This window comes from Podarcis muralis, chromosome 15 (genome assembly GCF_964188315.1).
Source record: "Podarcis muralis chromosome 15, rPodMur119.hap1.1, whole genome shotgun sequence".
Taxonomy (NCBI): domain Eukaryota; kingdom Metazoa; phylum Chordata; class Lepidosauria; order Squamata; family Lacertidae; genus Podarcis; species Podarcis muralis.
This window is the reverse complement of record NC_135669.1, coordinates 4,056,428-4,083,421: the sequence shown is the minus strand read 5'-3', so window position 1 is coordinate 4,083,421 and position 26,994 is coordinate 4,056,428. Positions and strand designations below refer to the sequence as shown.

The window sequence follows — 26,994 nt, the reverse complement described above, 5'->3', positions numbered from 1 at the left end:
GGTCTGGAAACTAAGCCTTATGAGGAGCGTTTGAAGCAGATGGGTATGTTGAGACTGGAAAAGAGGAGATATGATAGCCATCTATCTGGCAAATGGAAGAAGCTTGTTTTCTCCTGCTCTGGAGGGTGTAGGACTTGATCCAATGGATTCATGTTACAAGAAAGGAGAGTCCGACTAAACATCAGGAAGAACTTTCTGACAGTAAGAGCTGTTCAGCAGTGGAATGGTCTCTCTCGGCCCTCCTTCCTTGGAGGTTTATAAGCAGAGGTAGGATAGCCATCTGTCATGAATGCCTTAGCCAAGATTCCTGCATAGCAGGGGGTTGGACTAGATGAACCTTGGGTCCCCTCCAACTCAACAATTCTATGATTCGATGAGATGTTTTAGACCACAAACCCCAACATCCCCAGCCAGTATGGCCAACGGCTAACAGGATCTGTAGGGCATCAGATTGGGGAAGGCTGCTTTATAACAATTACATAACCAGTGCAGTGCATCAGCATCTGCATAACTCAGCCCAGTTTTCACAAATTTCTACTCAGTGCCTTGAGCTGTTCTGCATAGGATCTGCTAGCTTTTGCGTAACTGCAATGTGTCAATATTTACCAAAGTGTGGTTTTGACTACTTGCCTACATTTCAGAACTTTATAGGTCTATTCTGTTTTTGATAGGCTAAGAGTTAATTCGTGATCTGAAATGGCTCTGAGTTTTGCAAAGCTATTGCTCAAACCAATAGTCTACTCACAAATCTGAGTTTACTCAAAGACGACTCAAAAGCGATACAGTTTCTATGAGCAAAAATTCCTGCAATTCCTGGCTAATGGAAACTTGCCCTCTAACTGTCTCCATTATCACACGACTCATGCAAACAGACCACTGCCATGAGCCATTCAGATATAGCAGATGTGATTCATAACCTAATCATCAGTTAAAATAGAGCCTTCATTAACAAAATAAGAAACCAGAACACCAAACTACACAGGATACATTAATTCTGTATAAACAAAAAATCCAAATGGCAGAATATAAATGCTACAAATGTACCATTAAATATGAGCAACAGAGCATTTTGAAATAAAACAATGTGTGACAATTTACTATTGTTTGCGAGAATACTAGTCAGGCTGCAACAGGAAATATTTTTCTTTTTCATCAATTTACCAGCGCTGAACCATCAAAATGCTTTGTTTTCAGGCAAGCAAATGAGATAAACTTTATTAGCTGGGAGGCATAAGCCAGCATTGTGGTCTGCTCTGCAAGGCAAAGCAAACAGATGCAAGGTCACCCCAGGTGCTGCAAGGGAAAGGTTAATCTTGTTCCAATTAGATGTTATCAGGGAGAGGGCATTGCAACACCAAGGGCAATCAGATCACCAAGAAAAAACTCACCCTGTCCCCTAGTGTGGTTGGTGCCCATTGGGACTGGTGGGGCTTCAGAAGGCACAGAGCCCAACAGAAGGTGGAGAGCCAGTAGGTCAGAGCCAATGACAGGAAGAGCCAACCAAGGCCACATCTAAGGCTACATCGAAATGCATTCATCCTAACCCTTACTTGAGCATCTCAACACTGCATAACCTGCCAACCAGCTGAACATCAGAAATGAAAATGTATCAACAAAATGGCAAGAGGGCTGAAGGCAGGAGGGGAACCAGGTAGGGCAGGGAATACAAGGCTGTACTCTTTTACTGTCACAATGTGCAAACCCCAATAAACTATAGATAAAAAGTGCCATGATATCACATGGAGCTCCTGGGGACTGAACCTTCTGCATGCAAAGCAGATGCTCTACTTTCCCTCCAAGGAGTTCTGCAATGCTCCCTACATGTACTGGTCCCCTGGGTCTCAATATGTTAGCCAAAAAAACCTAAAAACTTCTTATGTGGCATCTATACTGTTGTTTCCAGAACCAAGTGAAGGCTGTTCTACATACCCAGGCTTTCCAGACAGATAGGGAGACACATAAATGCTTAGTGCTTTTCAGTATCTTTTGCATTGTTATCTTCTACTATGAGCTTTAATCTGTTTTTATTCCCCCCCCCCCGGCTTTATATTGTAAGTTTTATGTCCCTTTTTTTACACCTCTTTGTTTTTATTTGTGATATGCCCAGAAAACTGCATAGAAATGTTGCAGATAAAAATAAAGAAGTACCTGAAAACTGGGTGGGAAGTGAGAAAAAGAGACTCACCAGATTGACGGAATAGATCACTGTCCACAACCTTCGTCATGCAGTTGAGCTTCTGTCTGACAAGCTGGTTATCTGGGATGCTTTGGATGAACTTGCTAAAGAGGACACTGGGAAGCGGGGGGGGGGGGGGAGAGAGAACAGTTTTGGTCCTATTAACATTATAAGCACTCTCTTCAGCTGCAGATTTGCTTATTTATTACAGTGGTGCCTCGCAAGACGAAATTAATTCGTTCCGCGAGTTTTGTCGTCTTGCGATTTTTTTCGTCTTGCGAAGCACGGCGTCGGAAAAGTTTTGGAAAAGCTTCAAAAATCACCAAAGTCTTCAAAAACCTCAAAAAAGGCTATCACATCACGTGCTATGAGTTGCTCCTCGAAGTCAAGTTGCAACTGTATTAACGGTGTTAAGAAAAAGGAAACAAACTTGCAAGACGTTTCCGTCTTGCAAAGCAAGCCCATAGGGAAAATCGTCTTGCGAAGCAGCTCAAAAAACCCTTTCGTCTAGCGAGTTTTTTTGTCTTGCGAGGCATTCGTCTTGCGAGGTACCACTGTACAAGGATTTCTATCACATCCGTCAAACCATCTCCTGGTGGTCTTGCATAAATGAAAATCAGAACACACAGTAAAGACAATTTTAAACCAACATACATGTAATAAAAGCAGCAAGATGGTCTCAGATTAAGATTTTTGTGTGCCGTTTGTTTTGTTTTTAGAAAAATATTTAGACATTCTGACAAGTAACAGAAAATATTGTGATGCACAGATTTACAAAGAAAAAAGAAAGCACATGGTTTTACATTTCCCTCTCTTTTAAGTACATGGTGTTTTTACAACGTCCTGGACAGTGTACATGATTCTCCATTTATGTGATGCTTGGGGAAGCATCAGAAGGGAGAAGAGGGGAATGGGCTCTGCTGCCTTGCATAGCTCCTGCCCTTTTCTGATGACCACAAATGCAAAATTAGGCAGCATAAAGCCACACATGTAAAACTGCATCTATGTCACAGAGTACATTCAACCCATGGCAATTATGGTTGCTGAAGAGCTATAGCTTAGTGGTAAGTGCTTTGAACACAGAAGGTTCGGGGTTCCATCTCCAGCATTTTCAGTGAGATAAGAAAACTGGGAAAAGCTGGATTAGATGGACCAATAGTCTGACTCACTACAAGAAAGCAAAGAGTGAAGGAACAAGCAGGTGCTGCAACATTATGTTGCAGTGTATTGTCCTCCCCCTAAAAGGAGTGCTCTTGTTCAGGATTCCACACAGCCATCCCACCAATTAAGGCACCCCACTATTTCCTACCTGTTCTGTTGCCCCCCCCTTCAACATACACTCAATATTGCATGGCCAAGGGGCCATTTTGTTTCAGTGGGATGGTTTGTTTCCAGAGTGGCTGGAGCAACCCAGTCAGATGGGTGGGGTATGTTAATGAGGAGGATTCCTTACTAATTTACTAAAACATGGGGGGACCGGACATGTCTTTTAAAACATTTCTTGTGCTTTTGCAAGCCTGCATCCTTCTACCACAAATATGCAAATATCTCTTCCTTCTCAGGGGCACCATTTTAACTCTCCCATTGCCACTCACCACAGGTGTTCACCATTGGCGGGAGTGAGTGTCTGAAGGCAAATCCCCATGAGAATTCTATCCTGCATAATTCCAGCTACAGAGTGCTATGAAGTTAATCCTATAAGGGCTCATTAACAACAGAACAGGGCCAAAAACTGCTTCATCAACACACACACTCTTTGGTTTTTAGAAAGTTTCTTGACAACTTTGATGGATTTCCCATCCAATAGATTTTTTTTTTTTTTTTTAAATCCTATAATGCATGGCTATCACTTTGTCCATCTGCAACTACTAATCCATCTTGTTTGGCCTACAGCAGGAAGAGGAAAAGAGGAAAAGAAAATGTTTTATAGCTACCTGAGTTCAACAGGATCAAATACCAGTTTCACATCATTGATGATGTTCGGTAAATACTTCAAGGCAGCACCCTGCAAGATACAAGAAGGAAGTGGGGAAAGAAAGTTAATCCCTTCACTCTAAAAACTAGACACAGGAACGCGGGAAGCTGCCCTACACTGAGTCTGACCATTGATCTATCTTGCTCAGTCTTACCTACACTGACTCAAGTGTCTCTCCAGGGTTTCAGACAGGCCCCTTTCCCCAAGTCCTACCTGCAGACGCCAGGGACAAAACCTGGAGCCTTCTTCATGCAAAGCAGATGCTCTAACCCTGAGCTACACCTCTTTCCCATTCTCCAGGTCTTAATGTGGACCACAAGGCAGTTTTCCCTATGCCACCACCCCTGATGTCATGCATGATGTCAGTTGTGGGCAAGTAAAGACAGCTCTGCAAATGTGCTCCCAACAAGTGTCTGCCTGCATTCTGAGAAGTGAGCATGCTCAGTTCTCATTCAGCTGTTTGGGGCCTTGCTGATGCCTTCTCTCTTGTGTAGAGATGGTGTCATTTTGGCTAAAGCATGGGCAGCTCTCACTATTATCCCAGGAAGCATTTAAAAATCGTTCCTCAGCGTGAACCAAGAAATAGCCTGCCTACACAATATAACTCATCCTCCTTTCCAGACATTCCACTCAGTTCCCCTTCTCTTACCTTGTTTCCAGGAACTCAATTCCATTACCCCTTCTACCCAGTTTCTAGTTTTCCCCCTTTTTCATCGATCAGTTAGTTTTCCATGGGCACTCAGCATGTTCAGTACTGCCAAGGCTGGCTTTTTTTTTGGGGGGGGGGAGTACCCCTTAAATTTTTATTTCCTTAAACTTCTGAAAATGTCACATTTATTCAGAAGCTGCTGCTATCTTCCCTGTCCTGTATGAATATTGCTCCATTTTGGTTCCACAAGCAATGCATCTTGATAAACTGAATCAGATTAAGTGTATTGTTCTTTACCTATAAAAGCCCTAAACAATTTGGGACTTGTTTATGTACAGAAATGTCTCTACCCATGACGATCTGCTGGAGAGGCCATGCTGGTGGTCCCAAATGGAAAATAAATACGTGGGTTACTTAGACTGATGCCAACAGTGTATAGCTTCTGGTAGCAGCAGAAAAACAGCCTTTTTGTTCAGTTTTCTTTAGTAAAGTAGTCTTAATGATCTGTATAGTGCAAATTCACTGATAATTGAACATCATATGTTTGATGCAATCTGCCATTGCATCTTGCAACAAAGAGTGGGATGTAAATTGAAAAAATAAACATGTTTTCAAAATAGAGGGGACGGGGGAGAGAGAAAAACTGAATCAGAATACAGCAGGGGGGGCTAACCTGTGGCCATCCAGATTTTGTTGGACTACAACTCCCATCATAATTGTCCATGCGCCATGCTGGCTGGGGCTGATGGGAGTTGTAGTTCAGCAACACTGGGATGGCCACAGGTGAGCCACTCCTGGAATGCAGGAACTGAAGCCACGCCCGTTTCAGAGAATGGCAACAGACTCCGGCTAACCTTGATCTTGACAGCCTCCTCCAGAGGCCTGTCCATGAGGATGTTAAAAGAGAGGAACAACTTGCGGATGGCATTGTTAAACTCATCTCCATCTTCGCTTTTCCCGTAAAACCTAAAAGAGAGAGAAAGAAAATTGCCCTACTTATTCAATTGCTGATTATAGTTAAAAAATAACATTACAACAAAAGTGTCTCTTTCTATACATAATGTGCTTTTAGGCTGCAGACCTATGCAACCTTACATGACAGTAAGCCCCACTGAACACCACAGGATTTACTTCTGAGTAAACACGCAAACCACACTGTGCTGTTAGCTGTTAATTAGGATTACTGCCTAAGAGAAGCACAAGAGGGAAGTAGAGAAATATGATTCTATATTTAGTGTTGGTTTGAAGCAAAGAGCTTCTTATTTCCACTCACTTGACTTTGAACACAACTGGGCTTTCCTGAAATATGGCAATGATTCTCTGGAAATAAATTATGCATAAATAACATGGGGAATTCCTGTAAGCTCAGCTGTGTTGTTCCAGAAAGAAATCTCTGTGTGCTGTTCCTTGAACATTAAAACATAGAATCTCTTGGAATAATTACATTTCTTGATTAATAAAGGCAAATGGAGTATATACCAAGCAACTCAGTTCTTCAGCAACTATGACTTTATATGCTCAGAATAAAATCTTGAGCCTGAAATAGATGTTTGATGGCCGAGAACCTTTTTTTTAAAAAAAAAAAGTTAGCAGGCCTTGTGGCTGTGTAACTTATTTATTTTTTATTAAGGTGGGTTAGGGATGCTAAGCTTGCAGAGGTAACAAGCAGCCTAACTGAAGGCAATAACAGAATCCAAATAGTAACAGGATAATAAGATCCTAATAATTACAGAGAGGCTAATAACGTGCCTAGGTGCACAGAGAGTCAGCGTGTTGTAGCAATTATATTGACTTTCCCCCTTGGACTCAGAATTGGAAGTGGCACCATGATGGTTTGCTTTTTTAAAAACGTTTTACTGATGAAGTCAGTGCAGCATCCCCACTTGCGTTCACAGGTTACAAGCAAGTAAGGCACAGCATAGCTAGGCTTAGCTAAGATGTTGTTCCAACACTTGACACACACACACCCCGCACTCTCCTTCTGAAGAGAAGGGCAGGCACAGCTGATTTACGCAGTTGACACCCCAGGACTGAGCAAGCACACAGGGGCTGAGCATCACAATTGCGCAGCCCAACCTACTCACAGGGTTCTTGTGAGGATAAAATGGGGAGAGGAAGACGCATTATTCCACCTCAAGCTCCTTGGAGGAAAGGTGGAGCACACATTTATGAATAGTAGTAGCTGAACTGGAGAAGAACAAATTACGCCCACGTTTGCCAGTCATTAAGGGATGCGGGTGGCGCTGTGGTCTAAACCACTGAGCCTCTTGGGCTTGCCGATTGGAAGGTTGGCAGTTTGAATCCCCGCGATGGGGTGAGTTCCCGTTGTTCGGTCCCTGCTCCTGCCAACCTAGCAGTTTGAAAGCATGCCAAAAAGTGCAAGTAGATAAATAGGTACCGCTCTGGCGGGAAGGTAAACGGTGTTTCCATGCGCTGCTCTGGTTTGCCAGAAGTGGCTTAGTCATGCTGGCCACATGACCCGGAAGCTGTCTGCGGACAAATGCCTGCTCCCTCGGCCTGTAAAGCGAGATGAGTGCCGCAACCCCAGAGTTGTCTGCGACTGGACCTAACGGTCAGGGGTACCTTTACCTTTACCTTTCCAGCCATTGCTTACCCTAGGTACAGGACTCGCGATTGAACTATGAACCGGAACAGGTACTTCAAGGCTTTTAGAGCGGCAAAGAGCAATTCTGTCTTGCTGGAGTCATCTGCATTTCCGACGTAATAGTTTAGAACCTTGGTAAGTTTTCTGGGGCAAGAGAAAATAAGTAAGTGGGGGGCTACGTAGGGGTGGACAGATCTGTCAGTTTAGGTTTCTCCCCCCCCCAAAAAAAATTATTAAATTCAGTTCTCTACATTTCTGCACTAATTTGTGCAGACCTTAAAACAAAAAAGTCCCCATGACAATGTCCAGTCCTTGCAATGCACTTTTTCCTCATAAATACAATTCTGCAAACATTCCACTGTAATAAAATTCAAATTGCATTGCATTTCCACTGATAAAGGCATCTTCATGTGCACCTACTGCTAATATATACATTTTTGTACACATTGGTTGGGGAACTGCATTGCAAATCCCCGTTCTTCCATCAGCCTCCAGGTGGCAAGTGAGTGTGAGAGTTTCACGTGGCCTTCCATTCACACACAGACTAGCTTAGTGCCAGCAATATTGTTGCATCAGGTGTCTTCAGGCCCTGGGTTGTGTCCAATGCCATTCCTACTCAGAACAGACCCACTGAGGTTAATGAAACTAAGTCTTGACCATTAACATCAATTGGTCTATTCTGAATAGAACAAGTATTGCTAAGCCACTGAGTAAGTAACCTTATTTAGTCATTATATTTTCAACATGATTAAAACTGCATGTAGAAAGCATGAATGGGGCCACATATACTAGTGTCCTACCCCCCACTGTCCATGGACTAGGGCCATGAAGACGCATAGGCTGTTCCTGTGAGCGGGAACCAATAGGCCAGGGGTGGGAATCCTTAGCCTTAGGGACTGAATGTGGCTCTCACTTCCCCCTACTTTACACTCCACACACACACACACCCGCTGCCGCCTGACTTATATGTGACTTTGAACTCTAATAATGCCTTTTGCTTGTCTGGATGAAGGCTAGAGAGGGATGTGTGTGAACAGGTGTGGGAAACCTTTGGCCCTCCCAATGTTGCTGAACTGCAACATCCATTCTCTTTGGAATTGGCCGTGATTTCTGGAGCTGATGGGAGATGTGGTTCAGGAACATCCTTCCACCTGGTGCAGAGAACTATCCTATGTTTACTCCTCTGCCCAGTTTCACCTCTACCCCTGCTCATCACCGGCATGGGACTCTTCAAAAGTTGTCCAGAAGGGAAGGTGGCAAACAACTGAACAAATAAATATTGAGGTCCCCAAGCCATTTCCTTCATATCAAGGACCCAACTGCAATATACATTTTAAACAGCCATGGCTTTCAGAAAAGAATGCTGCTAAGTGTAGTTTGCTAAGAGAGTTTTTAGGAGCTCCCTCTGTTCCACAGAGCTACAATTCCTAAGATTCCCTGGGAAGAGAGACTGATTGTTAAACCACTCTGGAAGCTGTAGCTCTATAAGAGGAATAGGGGGTCCCCTAAGAACTCCCAGCACCCTAAAACTATACTTCCCAAGATTCTTTCGTGGAAGTTATGGCTGTTTCAAGTGGTATGATACTGATATACATGTACAGTGCAGATGGTGTCAAGGATTTCCACCTGCCTCCAGTAGGCTAAATGCAACTATAACACCCACCCCCACTGAATGTACTAACACATGAGGTTTAAATTCATAACCCTCTTCTTCCAAATAAAGGCTCACTATGCTGGATTATAGATTAGGAACTTGTTTTAATCAGAAATCTTGCTACCTTAACGCGTCAAGAGCAGAGAAAAACCACACAACTGAACCAAGTGACAAGCATGTAATAAGCCATCTCATGACAAAAATGCACAAGTCAGCAATGTAACAAAAGTGTATACTTACACATAGGCCAAGGTGGCACTGAAGTGTTTGTAAATGTAAGTTTCGAGTACTGGGTTAAAATGCTGGAATTTGATGTCTCCAATCAGTGAAATAATAAATACCTATTTAAAGAGGAAATATGCAAGATGTAAACAGCATGACATGGTTGGACTTTTGTTTTCAGTTTTCAACCATGTTGCGCTTTTGCAGCTAAAGCAGCAACAACAGGAGGGACTGCCAACCTTCCTAAAAGGAAGGTTTTTAAACACCTGTCAAGGATTATTTAGCAGTGATTCCTGGATTGCAGTGTGTTAGGCTATATTACCCCTGAGGTCCCTTCCAACTCTACCTCTACCTCTCCCTTCTGTGAGTTTGACTTTAACTCTGGCAGCAGTTTGAACACTGCCCACTGTATTTCCCATCGCATCTGGTGACTTTGTCATTTCTTTCTCAGGACTCACACATTCACGCTTCTCTGCAGAAAATGGAAGCATTTTAGAACAGGTGATCCATTCTTCTTTTTTCCAGTCACAATCATGAAGACTAGGAATCTCCTTTTAAAAAGTATTTAAATCCTAATAATTCTGTTGCTTATGCAATAAACACCAGCTGAAAACAATTTATGGCCCTGAGCTACTGGTTATCTTCCTCATTAATTCTTATAATAAATTCACCCGCTCAGCAACAACTTCCTGAAGCTTGAAACCATAAAAGCTATCATAAAAGTCTTTCAAATATTTGTTTTAGAAGGAGAAGAGACTCAGGAACTTGAACCCAAATCTAACTGGAAATAAAGGTTGTTCCGTAATGTAAAAAAAAAAAGGGGGGGTCCCTCCCAGCCTTTGGACCATCCCAGGTGAGCCGAATTTGTCAGATGGGAAGCCCTGCCCACTTGTCAATCACCGAAAGTTACTATGATGTCAGGTGAAGCTGAGCTTTGAAGCCCTGGTTATTGGGGACTGTCCAAAATGGCCTGGTGGGCTTAAATGGGAAAGGCTGCTGGGCCAAGCCTGGCCTGCAGGCCAGAGACTACCCACACTCTAAAAATAAGCAGCAGCAGCAACAACTCTACATTTGGGGGCAGTTGTTTACACATCTGCCTGTCACTGGGAAGAAACTGTAACCAGCCTGATCTGGAATTGTAACCAGCTTTCTTTTTGGTGACAGGGTTAATGAAGAGCTAAGGAGGGATAAAACGGGACACGGGCGGCGCTGTGGGTAAAACCTCAGCGCCTAGGGCTTGCCGATTGCATGGTCGGTGGTTCGAATCCCCACGGCGGGGTGAGCTCCTGTCTTTCGGTCCCAGCTCCTGCCCACCTAGTAGTTCGAAAGCACCCCTAAGTGCAAGTAGATAAATAGGGACCGCTTTATAGCGGGAAGGTAAACGGCGTTTCCGTGTGCTGCGCTGGTGCTGGCTCGCCAGAGCAGCTTCGTCACGCTGGCCACGTGACCCGGAAGTGTCTCCGGACAGCGCTGGCCCCCAGCCTCTTAAGTAAGATGGGTGCACAACCCTAGAGTCGGACACGACTGGCCCATACGGGCAGGGGTACCTTTACCTTTACCTTTTTTAAGGAGGGATAAACGGTCAGCAAAACTTACTAGTGCATCAAAAACAAGGAAGTCATAGGTTTCATTGTCAGACATCTCCATCATTATGCTGAAAAGTGCATCAAGTGTATCTTGTAAGAACTAGAGATGGAGGAGAAACAGAAATGGGTTGTGATTAATAAGGCTGTTGTGTTATAGCTCCATTCCCTTTTATCTCCAGGTCTTTTAGCAACAGAGTTACTCAAAGTCATACGGATTAGCATGACAGGAAATGGTTCATTGCCAGAGTCCCTCCTTCTGCAAACAGGGAGGGGCACTATTCAAGCATGCTGGAAGAAATGGGCAAATCTAGGGCAAATCTACTGCTGCAGGTTTGAGGCTGGTCCTCAGCATGAAGTGTTAAGTCTACCCCACAATTCTGTATTTCAGCCCTGCAAACAGATATTTTTAAAAATTGAAAAATTCATAGTTGGGCAGTTGAGTATTTGTTTCTCTCAACACTGCACAAAACTGGATGATTTGATTATAAAATTGCAAAAAGACACATAGGCCTCATCTGCACTATGCCTTTAAAGTTCAATTATACCACTTTAAACATCCATGCCTACTCCTGCCGGAGAATCCTGGGAACTTGTTATGGTTTCTGAAATTTGTTAGGAAACCCCTATTTTCCTAATGGAGCTACAATTCCCAGAGTTGACTGGGAGGAGGGATTGACTGTTAAATCCCTCTGAAAGTTGCTACTCTGTGAGTGCAATATGGGTTTTCTAACAATGCCAAACATCCTTAATGAATGACAATTCCCAGGATAGTTTAGTGGACACCAACAGCTGTTAAAGAGGTATTGTAGTGCTATAAATGTATAGTGCAGATATGGTGATAGATGAAAACAGTATAAAACATAATATGGACACTAACCATGCTAACTGTGCTGCTGCTGTAGCAACACTATGACAGATAATCTGGTGAGTTGCTCACCTCAACTTCTTTGAAATCTTGCCTGATGCTAACTAGGTCAGCTCTTTAAAATTATCAGCTCCCTGATCCAGCACATCAATAAGAACAAAATTTAAGCAGACATTCTGTTCTAATGAAACTCTCCAGGTGATAAGATAGATGCATGCACAAATTGTTTGCAAGCCTGTACGCTCAATCTTGTTATACCTTGACGATTTCTCCTCCTTCCACCTCCATCAGCTTCTTCAAGTTGTGTCCTATGTTTTGGGAGTTTGAACGCCAATTCAGCAACCCCAGTAGGTCAACTGACAAGGGCAAAATGAGGGTGGGGGAGTAAGATCACTATAAGCAATACAGCTCATTTCCTTTAGTGGTCACAGTACAAGACAAATATGGAAGCAATGTTTTATTTCTGGCATCAAACGATATGAAAAACAACTTCTCTGCACCTTGGCTGCATACTCTTTGGCATCCTGTTTCAACCTTAGTTCGCTCTGCCTGCCTCCCTGCTCATTTACTGAGCCGGCAGCAACCACATGATGGCAGATTTGATGTGTTTGATCAGCTTTGTTAGAAAGTGGTGGTGGGGAAAATTTACAGCACAATTCTACACTTGTTTACACAGAAGTAAGCCCTACCAAGCCATTTTTCAGCATCCTGTAAATCACAGCTTCAGTTATTTTGAAAAGCAAGTTTCTAATCCTTAAGGGCTGTGAAGATGGGCATGGAAGCAAATGGGCACTGCCAGGCAAAGTCTCAGGAGCCAGTAGGAAGGTCAAGCACATTTCCCAAAGTTGGGGGAAATCTTCAGTGCACTGCAAGTGTGGGGGTTTTTTACTCCTCCCCACAACTGTAAAAAAGCAAAGTAACAGAGCAGTCCTACTACAGAAAGCCAGCATAATTTACGCCAGTGTAATTTATGCTTATTCCAAATTCTATTCAGGAGGAATTTGACTTGCACCACCCTCTTCATCTGCTTAAGTTCCACTGGACTGCTAGATCACGTGGCTGAGCTGAAAGGGATTTGGAATAGGCGTAAGACTCTGCTGGCATCCCATCCCCCAGAACATGTGCTGGTGTGAATTACACCGACTTAAGGTATGCCAAAAAGGGACGCGGGTGGCGCTGTGGGTAAAACCTCAGTGACTAGGACTTGCCAATCGCATGGTCAGCGGTTCGAATCCCCGTGGCGGGGTGCGCTCCCGTTGCTCGGTCCCAGCACCTGCGAACCTAGCAGTTCGAAAGCACGTGCAAGTAGATAAATAGGGACCGCTTACTAGCGGGAAGGTAAACGGCGTTTCCGTGTGCTGCGCTGGCTCGCCAGAGCAGCTTCGTCATGCTGGCCACGTGACCCGGAAGTGTCTTCAGACAGTGCTGGCTCCCGGCCTCTAGAGTGAGATGAGTGCACAACCCTAGAGTCTGTCAAGACTGGGCCGTACGGGCAGGGGTACATTTACCTTTTACCTTAAGGTATGCCAACTGAGCCCGGACTGAGGGGTTCACAGTAGCATATCTCAGGTCCAGCTAGGCTGAGGAATTTAGGCCAGTGTAACCTCGGCTAAGGCAGGAAAGCTTGGATTGTACCAGCAGTTAAACATACCATTCTGTGTCAGCTTTGTGGAGCAGATGAGAGTTGCAATCTGAAAGCTATCCTTGGTACTGTCTTTGGTTGGGGCAAAGTTGGCTACATGATGTTTGGCTGGAAGACCATCTCTGTCCTCCATCTCCACTTTGGTGCCAGGCAGAGTTAGGTAAAACTTAGCATCTTCCATTTTCTTGTTTTCACCCTACGAATAACATAGAGAATATAACTTCAGACATCTATACTGCTGTAATATTAGCTATAACCCATCCAGATTCTATACTTTCTTCCTATACATTGGTGAGCTAGTTAGGGCAGGAAAAAACAGGCTGGATTTGAACATCATGCTAAACCATAGTTAAGTGTTATAGGAATGATCCTAGCCTCTCTCCACCATAAGACTTCCTCTCACCTCTCTCAGCTTAGATAAACCATAGTTTGTCATGTCCAAACCTATTGTGTCATCTTGATTACTCTTTCCTTGAAATCAGTCATGTTAACAGGGGTCAAAGTTCAGGGTTTAGATGAAATGTTAATCTGTGGCTAATCTAAATCAAGCCCTTCCAGTGCCCTCTTCAAATCCACATCTGAGAAGGAAGAAGCACACGAGCCCAGGGTTCACCACAGCTCATTCTTGTCACACTAAACTATGGGTTAGTGTGATGTCTGGACAGAGCCACTGTGTAAGGAAGAAATTCTGACAGGTTCAACAATATCACCAAGGTTTAAAAAAGAAAAAGAAAGGAGTACCTTGTAGACTATTAAGTTATGTCTGCCATCCTGCAGAGTGGTACCGTCTGCATTCATCAGCTTCACAAAAGCCATTCCAAAAGCCTTTTCCGATTTATCTCGCGCTGAAGCAGAAGGAAGGAAGGAAGGAGAACATATTGCTTGCTGGTCTCAGCTGAAGTGCACCCAGAAGCCACTGCAAGTGCTGGACTGACCTGGGAGACCCAGGTTCAAATCCCCTCTAGATCATGAAGCTCACTGGGTGACCTTCCTCTCAGCCTAACCTATTTCACAGGGTTATCGTGGGGATTAAATGGGAGCAGCATCTTGAGCTCCTTGGAGAAAAACGTGGTATATCAATGCAGTAAAATTAATTAATTAAATAAGGACTTTTCTGTGCAAAACCCCCCCCCCCGGCTGAATCATATCAATTCCAATGATAATCATTACAGTAATAACCATCTCAACGTTTATATTGAGTTGAAACAGTTAAAATTTCAGCAGTTTTTTCTGGGGCAGCGGAGGATGGCAATTTTTAGGCAATTTTAATGGTTTCAAGAGGAGGTGGTAAAATTCACCACCAATATGGGTGAGGGGAAGGATACCTTTAGCAGCAGCAATAATGGCAAAAGTTCCCACCTTGGTGGCCCAGTTACCATTTTCTTCTCCCAAGTGCCCCATCATTCAGGGCATATTGGGGGAATTACCCCCCAGGAGTGGTGCTTTTTTTAATTCATGAAGTCATCACTGCTTAGGGTGGGCCACCCTGCCATAAACCTGAACAATTTCACACTCACCCACCCTAGATAAAAGATATGTTAAATCCTTCCTGATTTGGAAAGGGGGGGCATCAGAAAAAGGCTGACCAGCCCTATTCCACATGCTGGTTCCCCATTAGAGCATGCACACTGCAAGCCACTTCTTTCTTTTACACCCACCTCAATGGGTTCAAGGGACATTTTTACCCTTCTGTGTTTAAGAGACAGCAGGGGCGCCATGGGGCGGGCAAGGGGCCACCAACATTTTCAAGGAGGGGCCGGGCCCCCTCAATATTGTGTGACGATATGTGCACATCACTCGCGCCTACCGTGTGACATGTCCGGGTCACTCGTGCATGCTGCGTGACACGCTCACGTCACGCATGCAAGCTGTGTGGCGTGTTGCATGGCCAGCACACATAACGTGAGCACATCGCTGGGCGTGCACACGTGACATAAGCATGTTGCGTAGCGCTGGCTCCCTCAATCGCGGGGGCAAGCCAGCATGCCTGAGAGACAGGCAGTTGCTCATCTCCCAAGTACTCACATTCCTGTGATGATCGGTGACGAAATGTAAACCTTAAGTGGTAGCGGCTGACCTCTTTTATTTCTATGGACACCTGCATGAATGACAGCTCGTTATAAAATATGCACATCAGAAACCAAGTTTACAGAACAAATATGGGATTCCTCTGTCCATTAAAAGGATTTACTGATTCCACCTGCAAACCTTCCCATTCATTGTGACCCCCACCTTAGAGTATTTGGGAATACCCAACAAGATTGACAGGAGGATTCCATAAAACTAGCAATTTATTGCTGATTGAAACCCTCCACCCATATGTTTCTAAGTAAGATATAATGTAGCCTAGTTTACTTGTCCAAAATCACGTCATTAATCACAGTCTCTGTAACGCCATCTAGGATTAGCTTTTTCTTCCATTACAAAACATTTTAGACATCAATGGAAATAAATATGATTTTAAGGGGGGTGATTGGTCTGTTATTTCCATCTTAAACATAAACACTTTATGATTTTAAAACACATTATGCAAATTCTAAGTCTTGAAATGTGTATAAAGATTGAGTTTCAGTTTCCTTGGCAAGATGTTTTACTCAACCACGTTCAGAATCTGCATTCTGCTTTTAGTCAAGAATGGCCAGCCCAGAGTATTATTTAAGTTCAGTTCCTAGCAAGTTCTAATATGAATTTTAATAATAATAGTAACAACAACAACAATAATGATGATGATGATGTATTATTTATACCCCGCCCATTCGGTTGGGTCTCCCCATCCACAATTCATTCAATTGAGTTAAAAAGAATCAGAACTCACAGCTTCCTATTCAGTCCCATGTATGCCTTGGGTTATATATCTGCCGCTCTGGGCTGGTCTCTTATCATCGGGCAGATCACAACAGGTTTTACCTGTTGTATACAACATGGCAGCTTTTTAGCTGGTGTGCAAGTGACACCCGCTCTTTAAGAATCTTAACTATTGGGATTTACACACCATATTCCCCACTCTGAAGACAAAATATACAAATGCCACTTTTAGACTTCTTTCTTACTTGGGATTTCTAGGTGGTATGGGCGATACCTGCCACAAATCATTGCTGCATTGAGTGCTCCTGTTCTGAGTTCTAGCTGGCCAGCCATTTTCTTTTCTGGGATATGAAGTCAACCTTCTGGTGCTAGCCTTGCTGCAGCTCAGCTAGGTGGGTCTGAGTCAGGAAAGGGTGGCAGTAAGGCTCTGTGGATTCCAGAGTGCCACACTGGCCATTGTAGCCAATATGGCACTCCTGCTGGTATATCTGCCTGCTCCTGGCCAGGTGTGCTGCAGCAATACCAATGTCTTGAGGGTGACTCCTGGCTCCACCCCACCAACCCAGCATTTACTGCTGCAAAGCTGGTGGCTTCCCAAGCCTGCCTATGCCTTTTTCTTACGACTTGGTGGTGCCAATTTGGCTACCCAAAGGACCACACACAGGGAATTGAGTTCATTTTTAGCAGTGAATTACAAGTTTGCAGCTCAGGGGAAAGAACTCTAGCAATGGTGCACAATCTCACCTTGACAGTTTCATACCAGCAAGGCTGCTTGACTTGGTAGTAGACAACTGATTTGTATTCAGAGATACCTTCATAACCAGCACCTGGATGGATAGCTTTCTTTGGATGACACGAGAAACAAATTAAAAAGCAGAACCAAATCAAAGAACGTGACAATCTTTGAAGGGAATGGCCATTTTTAAACCCGGATATAAGGAAACTCTTCACTACGTTTAGATAATTTGCACAGATAGGTGAAATGCTTCAGGGACAGTGAAGGGCCCTAAACACACCATGAAGAAGTGATGGAAGCCTTGGCACCAGCTTTTTCTGTGCGCCACATGTTTTGAACCACAACTCCCATAATACCTGACCATTGTCCATGCTGGTTGAAGTTGGAGTCCCAGCATCACAAATTTCCCATCCCTGATTCAGTTGACAAAACTCCCCCTCTATGAATTTGTTTAATCCTTTCTTGTAGTGACCATCACCACATCTCATAGCAGCAAATCCCGTAAGTTAACTATGCACTGTTTGAAACTGTATTTTCTACTGGAGAAAGGCTGTAGCTCAGTGGCAGAGCAGCTGCCTTTTATGCAGAAGGTCTCAAGTTCAATCACCAGTTAGGACTAGGAGAGACTCTTCTGCCTGGAACCCTGAAGAGTCACTATCAGTCACGGGAGACACTAGTGACATTAGATGGACCAATGGCATAAGGCAGCTTCCTAGTGGGCAAACTTTCCATGGGCAAAAGCCTCTCATTTAATCACTCTTCACAGCTGTTTAGGGGGAGAAATAGTAGAGGTTTTCATCATGATTCTGCCTCCCACCTACCAAGCCCCTTCCTACCTCTAAGAGATTGCCATCTTCATCATGCACAGACATAGTGACCTCGACATTCTTGGGGGTCTTCTTCTTCCCTTTGTCAAATTCCCCATGCATCAGGGTCACATAGATATCATTCCGAACTTCACCTGCAACCATCAAGACTATAGTAAAGTTTCTTTGTCCAGGTTGGAAGTTAGAACAAAGCCTGATTATTTCTGAAATTCAACAGCAAATGATTCTTCTTGTCTGGAGGGCATCTGCCCATGGTTTACACTTTTAGAAACCAGATAAAACCCCCTGCCCACACATGACCATGTCTATCGTGGGCAGGGAACCTCAGGCTTGGAAGCTGAATGCGGCCCTCTAGGCCACTCTGTCTGGCCCTCATGACTCTCTGCAACACACACCCCTTCCAAGCCCTGCTCTGCACTCTCTGCAAGCGTCTTTGTCTGATAGTAATGTGATCTTGAACTCTTATACTATGACCTGTTTGTCTGAATAGAGGCCAGGTGGCTAGGAACCTCTGGGTGGAATGTATTCTACTGTACAAACACAAGAGTCACAGCCACTGCTGTGCCCACTTTCGGCTCTGACTCACCCATCACTGGTATGTGGCCCCTAGTAGGTTGTCTCTGAGGCAATGGGGCCGTTCGGCTGAAAAAGGTTTCCTATCCATGATGGGATATAATACTGTGGAATGTAGGGGCAAGAAACTGTCAATTTCTTCCTACCCTCTGTAACCAGTTATTTTATCCTATCTGTAGAACGGGGAGCCTGTGGCCTTCCAGATATTCATGCAATCATAGACTTGGAGGTCCAATCCAATGCAGGAATCACAGCTGAGGAATCCCTGACAGATAGACATCCACCCTTTGTTTAAAAACCTCCTGTCTCCCCCACTTTCTGAGGTAGTCCATTCCAGTGTCAAAAAGTTCTTCCTAATGTTTAGCCAGAAAACAGCAGCAATTTCCATCAGCATCAAGCAATAGCCATGCTAGTTTGGAGTCCAACAACATTTTGTAAAACTTTGAATTTTATAAATTTTGTACACAGTATTGTGTATTTTATTATTGTGAGCCACTCTGAGGCTTAAATAAATAAACAACATCTGGAGGTGCACAGATTCCCTTCCACTGCCATGTCAATTGATCCTCTTATTCCATGACTGCTCTGTTTTCTTGGAAGCTATCACCATTAACATGGAACTACACACACCAGGCAATATAATCTCTGGGAATCCCATTTTGCGGGCCACAGCCGTAGATCTGTCAATGAGATGAGAAAAGTCCTTCTGAACCTGAGCTAAATCACCAGGCAGCAGTTTCAGAGAAACCCAGAGGCCTATGAAAGAAAAGAAACATTAATATATAAATACCATTGGGGAATGTTGCAATCTGAGCAGACTGGATAAAAATAATAATAAATCATTACTTTCATTGCATCGGGTGGGGGAAAATAGTAAAAATTATACACAGGTCCCATCCCATTATTCGTGCTTAAAAACAACAACACATTTCCACTTCTTTTGTGTACCTTGCCCTTTGTGATTCACTTCCTTGCCAGCAATGACTTTGTTGAAGACAGACGTGAGAGGCTCATTCTCTCCAATCACATGAGAGGTTATTAAAGGTGCCATGATTAACTGCCGCTGTCTGATGTACGTTTCCATGGCAATCCTGAGAATGGGGTGGGAAACAGAAGTTAACTTGCAGCTGCTTCCAAGCACCCTCCGTGTTATAAACAAGACAGGACTCTTCGGGGCAGGGGGTTGTTAACATTTTTTCCCTTTGCCACAATAACTTTTGGTAGAATGTCTGGGGGCCGCATGCCAGGTGTGGGTGTCGCCACCAATGCTCTCACACACATGCACCCAGCGCCCTCTCATCAGCTGAGGGAGTAGAATGCCACTCCCACCCCACTCATCAAACGATGGTGGCTCCCAGCACTCTGTCCACCATTTCCTTTTGGCCTCCACCCTCAAACTCGGTGGAGTCTATGACAGAGTTGTAGAGTTGGAAGGGACCCTGAGGGCCAGCCAATGCAACCCGCTGCAGGGCAGGAATCTCAACACATGGTCTCTCATCTAATCTGAAACCATAATGGACCCTGCTTAGCTTTGCAAATGTGCTAGCTACTCATGGAGGAGAGGCAGAAAGGTGCTCTTGTGGGGGCTAACCATGCCCTGGGACCTTGGCGCTTTTCCAAATCTATACGCAATGCATATTCAGTGAAGATCCTTGGCCAAATATTAAGAGTCATTAGCAGGGTTTCCTCTTCCTCTCTTCCTTTCAACTGATCTATATGGCAACAGCTGGGACAGGTCCAAAGTCTTTACAACAGAACTTCAGACTTACACACACAATAAGCTGGCACACACAAAACAGCAGAGGTTTCAGGTGTTGTTGGATTCCAACTCCCATCAGCCCTAGCAGTCAGCACAATCACGGTCAGAACTGGTGGGAGTTATAGTCCAACAGCATTTGGAGGGCCACACGTTCTCCATTCCTATTTAAGAGATTGGAATCAGCTATAGATTCATCTCCCTCTTTCCACAAGAGGATTTTCCCCCTCAGCTTAGGCCGCACTTAAAGGGTTTTTTGCCACTGGCTTCTGCCATGTCAACAACGAACATGTTCTCCACTCAACTTTGATTCATAACTCATACCTTAAACCCAATTTCTTCAAGACTAAGAGAGGCTCAGAGTTCTGTCTGTGCTGGACCCCAAAGCTGATGTTTTTACCAAGCATGTTTGCTCTATTCTAGGAGAAAACTCTGTTATACACATAAACTAATTGCAACATTTGAGTTATTTTATTCACGATGCTTTACTGTGTTCAACTCTGGAGCAGATAGTAATGATGAAAGCAATAATTATAGTAAGACTGAATATGGTTGAGTGCCTCCCTCTTGAAACCACAGCCAGGAAAGCCATTTGTTTGATTAACGATTTCTGAAATACTTTTCACAGTACAAAGAGGGTTGCCAGCCATTTTATTCTATTGAAATGCTAACTTTTAATCAAGGCCATCTATATATAGCCTGCAAGTTAAAATGCAGAAGCAATACAAATTTGTCAATGTTAGCAGAAATTCTGCATAAAATGATGCCAACTCTGCCTGTGGATCCTGTGTTCAAAGAAAGTGTAACTGTGCATGCAAACTGCAGGTAAACAAGCAATAAGAGAAAGCTATTGTCTCCTTGCTCTGTTTGTGGGTTTCTCAGGCTGGTCACTGTAGGGAGAGGGATGCAAGACTAGGTGAGCCATTGGTCTGATCCAGCAAAGTAATTATGGTGCCTTTAAATGTGCACAGATCTGCTGAATGCAAACACAAACAATGAATCCCCATAAAATGTTGCTTTCAAAACCTTTTCCCAATACTTACTGCTGAAAGGGAATAAAATGTTGCTTCTCTTCATCATCCACCTTTCCATGGATGATGTCAGTAACGTCCATCACTAGGATAAGACAGAAGTTAACCAATTACATCACCATAATAAAAGGGGCTTCAATGAAGAACTCACTAACTATATAAGATTATTTTATGTCAAGCCATTTAACCAGCTTTTCCCAACCTACTGCCCTCCAGCTGTTTGGGACAACAATTGCCATCAGCATCAGCCAAAATATTAGAGGTGAGTAAAAGCAACTTGAATTAGAAAGGCTAACTGTACAGCAGGCCTGGACCTCAAGTAGCCACATATAATGGGTGACCAGAGTCTACAGAAGTCCACTTTTGTTGCCTAATGGGACAGTGAAAGTGATTGTGTGGTGGGTGTTGTCCCATTCCAGGCGAGCCAGAATATGTGGTTCTGGGAGTGACTTACTGGCTATGGCAAGTTGTTACAAGTTGAGAAGGCATGGAATGGAGCGTGCGGGTGTATCTGTAATGAAAGAAGGCGTGTGGCAACTTACCTGTCTATATCGTTGTGATCCTGGCCCTTAAATTATGGAATTCACTCCCACAAGAGGTAGTGATGGCCATCAACGTGGATGGTTTTAAAAGAGGATTAGCCAGATTCGTGAAGTTTAAGGCTATTAGCAACTACTAGTGATGATGGCCAAGTTCTAACTCAACTGTCAGAGGCGGTACAGGTAGTGTTTGACTAAGTTTTACTTAGTCCATTGATTTCAATGGGTTTTCTCTGAGCAAAACTTGGTTACCTACCACCTCTGAATACCAGACACTGGGAATCACAAATGGGGAGAGTGCAGTTACACTCAAGTCCTGCTCGTGGGCTTCCCAGAAGCATCTGGTTGGCCACTGTAAGAACAGGAGACTGGAACAGATGCACTTTTGCACCCGATTGTGCTGGGCTCTTATGATGTTCAAAGAAGCTCATCCTTGACACTCACTGGGCAACTATCGGTCTCTTTCAACCGACCCTACCTCTCTCACCAGGTTGTTGTGAAAGTAAACTGGGAAGGCTTGAGCTCCATGGAGAAAGGGTACAGTATAAAATGTAACAGATTTAAACACTAGCTCTCAGTCCACAGAGAATCAAGCAGGTGCCAATCATCCCTCACTTCCGCTCACCAGACTTTTTAAAATCAACTCATTTTTGTTTCTTTAGCTGGGTGAAATGGAGCCACCAGAAAGGGATGTGAAATTGTGCTATGACAGAACTGGGAAACCACTGCTTCCTTGCAAGCTGACTGCTTTTGGATTGGAGCCCCAACAGCCGGGAACAGTAAGATACATTTCTCAATACATTCATTTTACAAAACGAAGAGCTGGTGTTACTAGGAGTGTTAAAATACAGAGCAAATATGGCAATAACATTTTTAGTACATTACTTAAACCACAAGCTCACTGAACGTGAAATCTTCTTCAGGTTCTGAGCTAACCATCACAACTTTACAGAGAGATCATAGCTAGGAACACAGAATGCTGCCCTATACCGAGTCAGACCACTGGTCAATCTAGTTCAGTATTGTCTACACTGACTATCAGCAGCTCTCCAGAGTTTCCAACAGGGATGTTTCTTGACCCCACCTGAATGTTGAACCTGGAACCTTTTGCATGCAGTGCCCATCAGAGGACCAGATGGTGGTGACACAGAAAGGAGAAGGGGCTACATTAAATGGGCCTGCTTTTTATATGGAAAGTCATTTCCTATGTTTGTAACATTTGTAACTTAAGTGCCATTTTAGCCTACTTTAATATTGCCTCACATCCCCAAGGAATGAAAGGAGATGGGTTCACAAAAACACTTGAAAAATAGGTGGCCCAAGGGGCCATGGCGGAGAGGACCTGTAGGGAACTGAAAATCCATCCCTGAAATGGTTCAGGTCCTACATGACTTTGGAGATTTCATCATAGGTTGCCCCTGGCTTACCATGTTTTTCTGTATATTCATAAGGACTAGAAATTTGCTTTTGTAATGAACAAGCCACTACAAAAGTGGCTCTGACAAATATTATACTTCATAATGAGACTTCATGCTCATCTACTAATCCCACATATCTGTCCAACAGACACAAGTTCTGCTTACAGCCTATAATCAGGGATGGACAAATCTGTCAAATCTTGGTTTCACATTTTCCTAAACTTAAATTCAGTTTGCTTCATTTCCACACAAGCTTTTGATTTATTTATTTTTTAAGTCAACATGAAACTTTGTATGCTTTCGCACACATATTCCTCCCAACATAATTTTTTTTGCAAACAATTTCCCCTAACAATTATGTGTGTGCATTTCCCAACTATATTCCTTTTAAAGGTAAAGGTAAAGGTACCCCTGCCCGTACGGGCCAGTCTTGACAGACTCTAGGGTTGTGCGCCCATCTCACTCAAGAGGCTGGGGGCCAGCGCTGTCCAGAGACACTTCCGGGTCACGTGGCCAGCGTGACATTGCTGCTCTGGCGAGCCAGAGCCGCACACGGAAACACTGTTTACCTTCCGGCTAGTAAGCGGTCCCTATTTATCTACTTGCATCCGGAGGTGCTTTTGAACTGCTAGGTTGGCAGGCGCTGGGACCTAGCAACGGGAGCGCACCCCGCAGCGGGGATTCGAACTGCCGACCTTTCGATCGGCAAGCCCTAGGCGCTGAGGTTTTACCCACAGCGCCACCCGCATTCCTTTTGGTACACATTATTTACATTAGAGAACTGCACTACATTATTCAGAGAAGCACAAATTTAAAAAGATAGCTACACTTCAGTTTGCATATTGATTCAGGAAGTGTTGATTTAATTTCTTGCACATCCCAACTTCTCATTAGGGACAAAATCAGAATTTGAGCTCAGGCCTTGGACTATTGCCCTACCCGTTTCATCCATTTTTTATAGGACTGCCTTGCAAATACAGTGGTACCTCGGTTTATGAACTTCATCTGTTCCGGAAGTCCGTTCTTAAACCAAAACTGTTCTTAAACCGAGGTGCGCTTTCCCTAAGAGGCCTCCCACTGCTGGTGCCCTTCCACCGTTCGGCTTCCGTTCTTAGACCGAGGTAAAGTTCACAAACTGGGACACAACTTCCGGTTTTGCGGAGTTCATAAATTGAATTATTCATAAACAGGACTGTTCTTAAACCAAGGTACCACTGTAAGATCTTTTGAGCTGCTATGGGCCTCCATACCTGCCACTCCAAAGGGTCTCCGGAGTCCACAGGTGTGTTTCTTGCCCTCTTTGAGCTCCATGTGGCCTACTCTCACAATCTGACACACCAAGCTGATTCGAGGCCGTATCAGGTCAGAACTGCTCAGGTCCTGAAAGGGCAACAGAAGTCATTACAGAAGGAAAAGACAGTCAAAATCACCTCAGACTAGTTTGTGAGTGAGAGGGCGGAAAGGAACATGGCTTTGTCAGTCAACCATCCAAAATCCCAGAACAGGGATAGGACTCTCCTCTGGCCACACACCCTCCTGAGCCACACCCCTCAAAAGCCCTGCTTTGCACCTTCCTGGAGTGTTTTTGCTTGCCTGGAATTTCTAAAAACAACAACCATATATTTAATATCAAAACAAATCATAACAATACATTTCCCACAAAATCAAGAAGTACACTACCACTTTGTCCTCTGCCATAATACCGCAGAATGATCATTCCAATCCTCAATCCCCCATCACTGTCGTGTTGGTTCACCTAACTAATGATCTGGTTTACTAGACATCTCTGGTAACGCTTTCTGAATACATGGTGCCCAGATATTTGTTAGACCACCTTCTACCATACCAATCTGCTAATGCACTGAGATTGTTATTGTCTTTCAGTGGTCTCTGGAGAGAGAGAGCCTTTTCTGTGGTAGCCCCACACCCTTGGAATGCACTCCTCAAGGAGGACTGCCTACATACTTCATTATTATCGTTTAGGCACCAGGGGGGGAAATATTCTGTTTTCTCAGATTTTAAGAATTTTCTCAGATTTTAAGAATAGCTAACGTAAACATTCCTTTGACTTTGGATTTTCACCATCTATTTAAGTCAGCTGTTGCTGTTTTAGTTTGTCATTCTAATTTGCTGTGTTAGTTTGTAAGCTTTATGGTTGGTTGGTTGGTTGGTTCCTTTCAAATTGTACTTTTGTTTCTTACTAGCCATACTGGGGGTGTAGCTCTATGTTGAAGGTACAGAATATAAAATACGTAAATAAATAAGTAAAATTTGCACAAATGTACCTATGAGAAAAATGCAGTGGGAAAACACATCTCCTTTGTTTTCATATGATGGGCACAGACATTGCAGCCTCCTTGTCTTAGAAGAGGCATCCCTTCTTCTCTCAACCACAGAGGAAGGAACGCTGCCACTGCATATTAACTACTTACATTAAAACTAATTTCTAAAAAGTAAAATTCTGCCATCACTTGAAATTTGGGGGCCTTTCTAAAAAGCTGGAAGTGTTTTAATGGATCCATCTGCCTGAATAAATTGCCACAACACTGCAGTCCTAATGAAAATAAATTGATATAGTGTTATCAGTGTACCTGGTACTCTATAGAGTAACAAAACCAAAAAGAAAAGTTAATAAAGGAAGGAAGGAAGGCAATGTTGGTGATACTCAGAATACACCCACCAAAATTAATGGAAATTGGGTGAATTCATTTCAATGGGCTTACTCTGAGTAGAACTTAGTGGGATACAACTTGCAGGTTCCTTTCTCCAAAGTGTTTAAAATCTAAATTCTGACAGTAGGGAGGAAAGGACAGCAAATTCCTACTGGGCTGCACCCTTAGTGAGCTTTTAAGTACTTGATACTACAGCTAGGTCAGTGATGTTCCAAGACTTGCTATGCCAGGTAAAAGGATCCTGTAGATAGTAACTCCTCCAAGTGAGAGATCAAATGAAAGTGGTTGAGATGAACCTATAACACAACCCTCCACCACTTCCTTGTTCTGCAGAAAACCTCTCTACTACTCGCCAGGAAGCGAGAGCCAATAATTAACCATTCCACCACTAAATAATGACATCATATTTCCATCTAATGCAAACCTGCCACTGACAGGGAAGTAGAGCAGAGTTATTTCTAGTTTTGAGATTGATGATCCAAGACTGGAAACCAATGCATATAAAATCAGCCTGCATAAAAGACCTCTCACTGCTTAGAGCTTCCGTATTATGTTACAGTTTGGGATTCTGGGCAAGTTGATGGAGAAAAGAAGTTCTGTAAATATGTAAGGTAAAGCTAAATGGACCACTGACCGTTAGGTCCAGTTGTGGCCGACTCTGGGGTTGCGGCGCTCATCTCGCTTTACTGGCCGAGGGAGCCGGTATATAGCTTCTGGGTCATGTGGCCAGCATGACTAAGCCACTTCTGGCGAACCAGAGCAGCGCACGGAAATGCCGTTTACATTCCCGCCGGAGTGGTACCTATTTATCTACTTGCACTTTGACATGCTTTCAAACTGCTAGGTTGGCAGGAGCAGGGACCGAGCAACGGGACCTCACCCCATCGCAGGGATTCGAACCGCTGACCTTCTGATTGGCAAGCCCTAGGCTCTGTGGTTTAACCCACAGCGCCACCCGTAAGAGCAGCCCCCAAATGCCTCTACAAATACATGCCTGCCTTGATAGCATAAAACATGCAAGCTGTCTCTTCACAGCTTGTCATGCCTCTTGACTCCTGACACAGGAAAATAAGCTACAATCCTTATTTCTGATTCTTCAGTAAAAACACCACCCCCTCTTTCAAACTCTATTTCTGCAGCAGAGGCTAGAAACTTAAACAAAAAGATACAAATACATGGGACGTGAACAATTCTATATACTGGCCTGGCTCATACATAATGCCAAGACAGGGTTTATTAAGCCATGGCTTATTTGGTTGTCCA

General features: G+C 43.8%; 1 protein-coding gene across 3 annotated transcripts in view; it reads right to left on the bottom strand.

The window, feature by feature from the left end:
* Positions 1-26,994, bottom strand: part of DOCK5 (dedicator of cytokinesis 5) — a 141,397-nt gene that overhangs the window by 55,565 nt on the left and 58,838 nt on the right. For all 3 annotated transcript variants that reach the window (XR_013390903.1, XM_077919663.1, XM_028708237.2), the window contains exons 10-25: positions 24,310-24,439; positions 21,115-21,187; positions 19,264-19,406; positions 18,946-19,071; positions 17,752-17,876; positions 16,924-17,022; positions 15,400-15,472; positions 14,116-14,219; positions 13,384-13,570; positions 11,991-12,088; positions 10,878-10,967; positions 9,300-9,400; positions 7,415-7,549; positions 5,655-5,766; positions 4,111-4,181; positions 2,186-2,292 (exon numbers count right to left, since the gene is read on the bottom strand). Coding sequence is in view for 2 of the 3 variants with exons in the window: in XM_077919663.1 (XP_077775789.1) it covers positions 2,186-2,292; positions 4,111-4,181; positions 5,655-5,766; positions 7,415-7,549; positions 9,300-9,400; positions 10,878-10,967; positions 11,991-12,088; positions 13,384-13,570; positions 14,116-14,219; positions 15,400-15,472; positions 16,924-17,022; positions 17,752-17,876; positions 18,946-19,071; positions 19,264-19,406; positions 21,115-21,187; positions 24,310-24,439 (1,774 nt within the window). In the remaining variant the exon portion in view is untranslated. The remainder of the gene's footprint in view (positions 1-2,185; positions 2,293-4,110; positions 4,182-5,654; positions 5,767-7,414; positions 7,550-9,299; positions 9,401-10,877; positions 10,968-11,990; positions 12,089-13,383; positions 13,571-14,115; positions 14,220-15,399; positions 15,473-16,923; positions 17,023-17,751; positions 17,877-18,945; positions 19,072-19,263; positions 19,407-21,114; positions 21,188-24,309; positions 24,440-26,994) is intronic.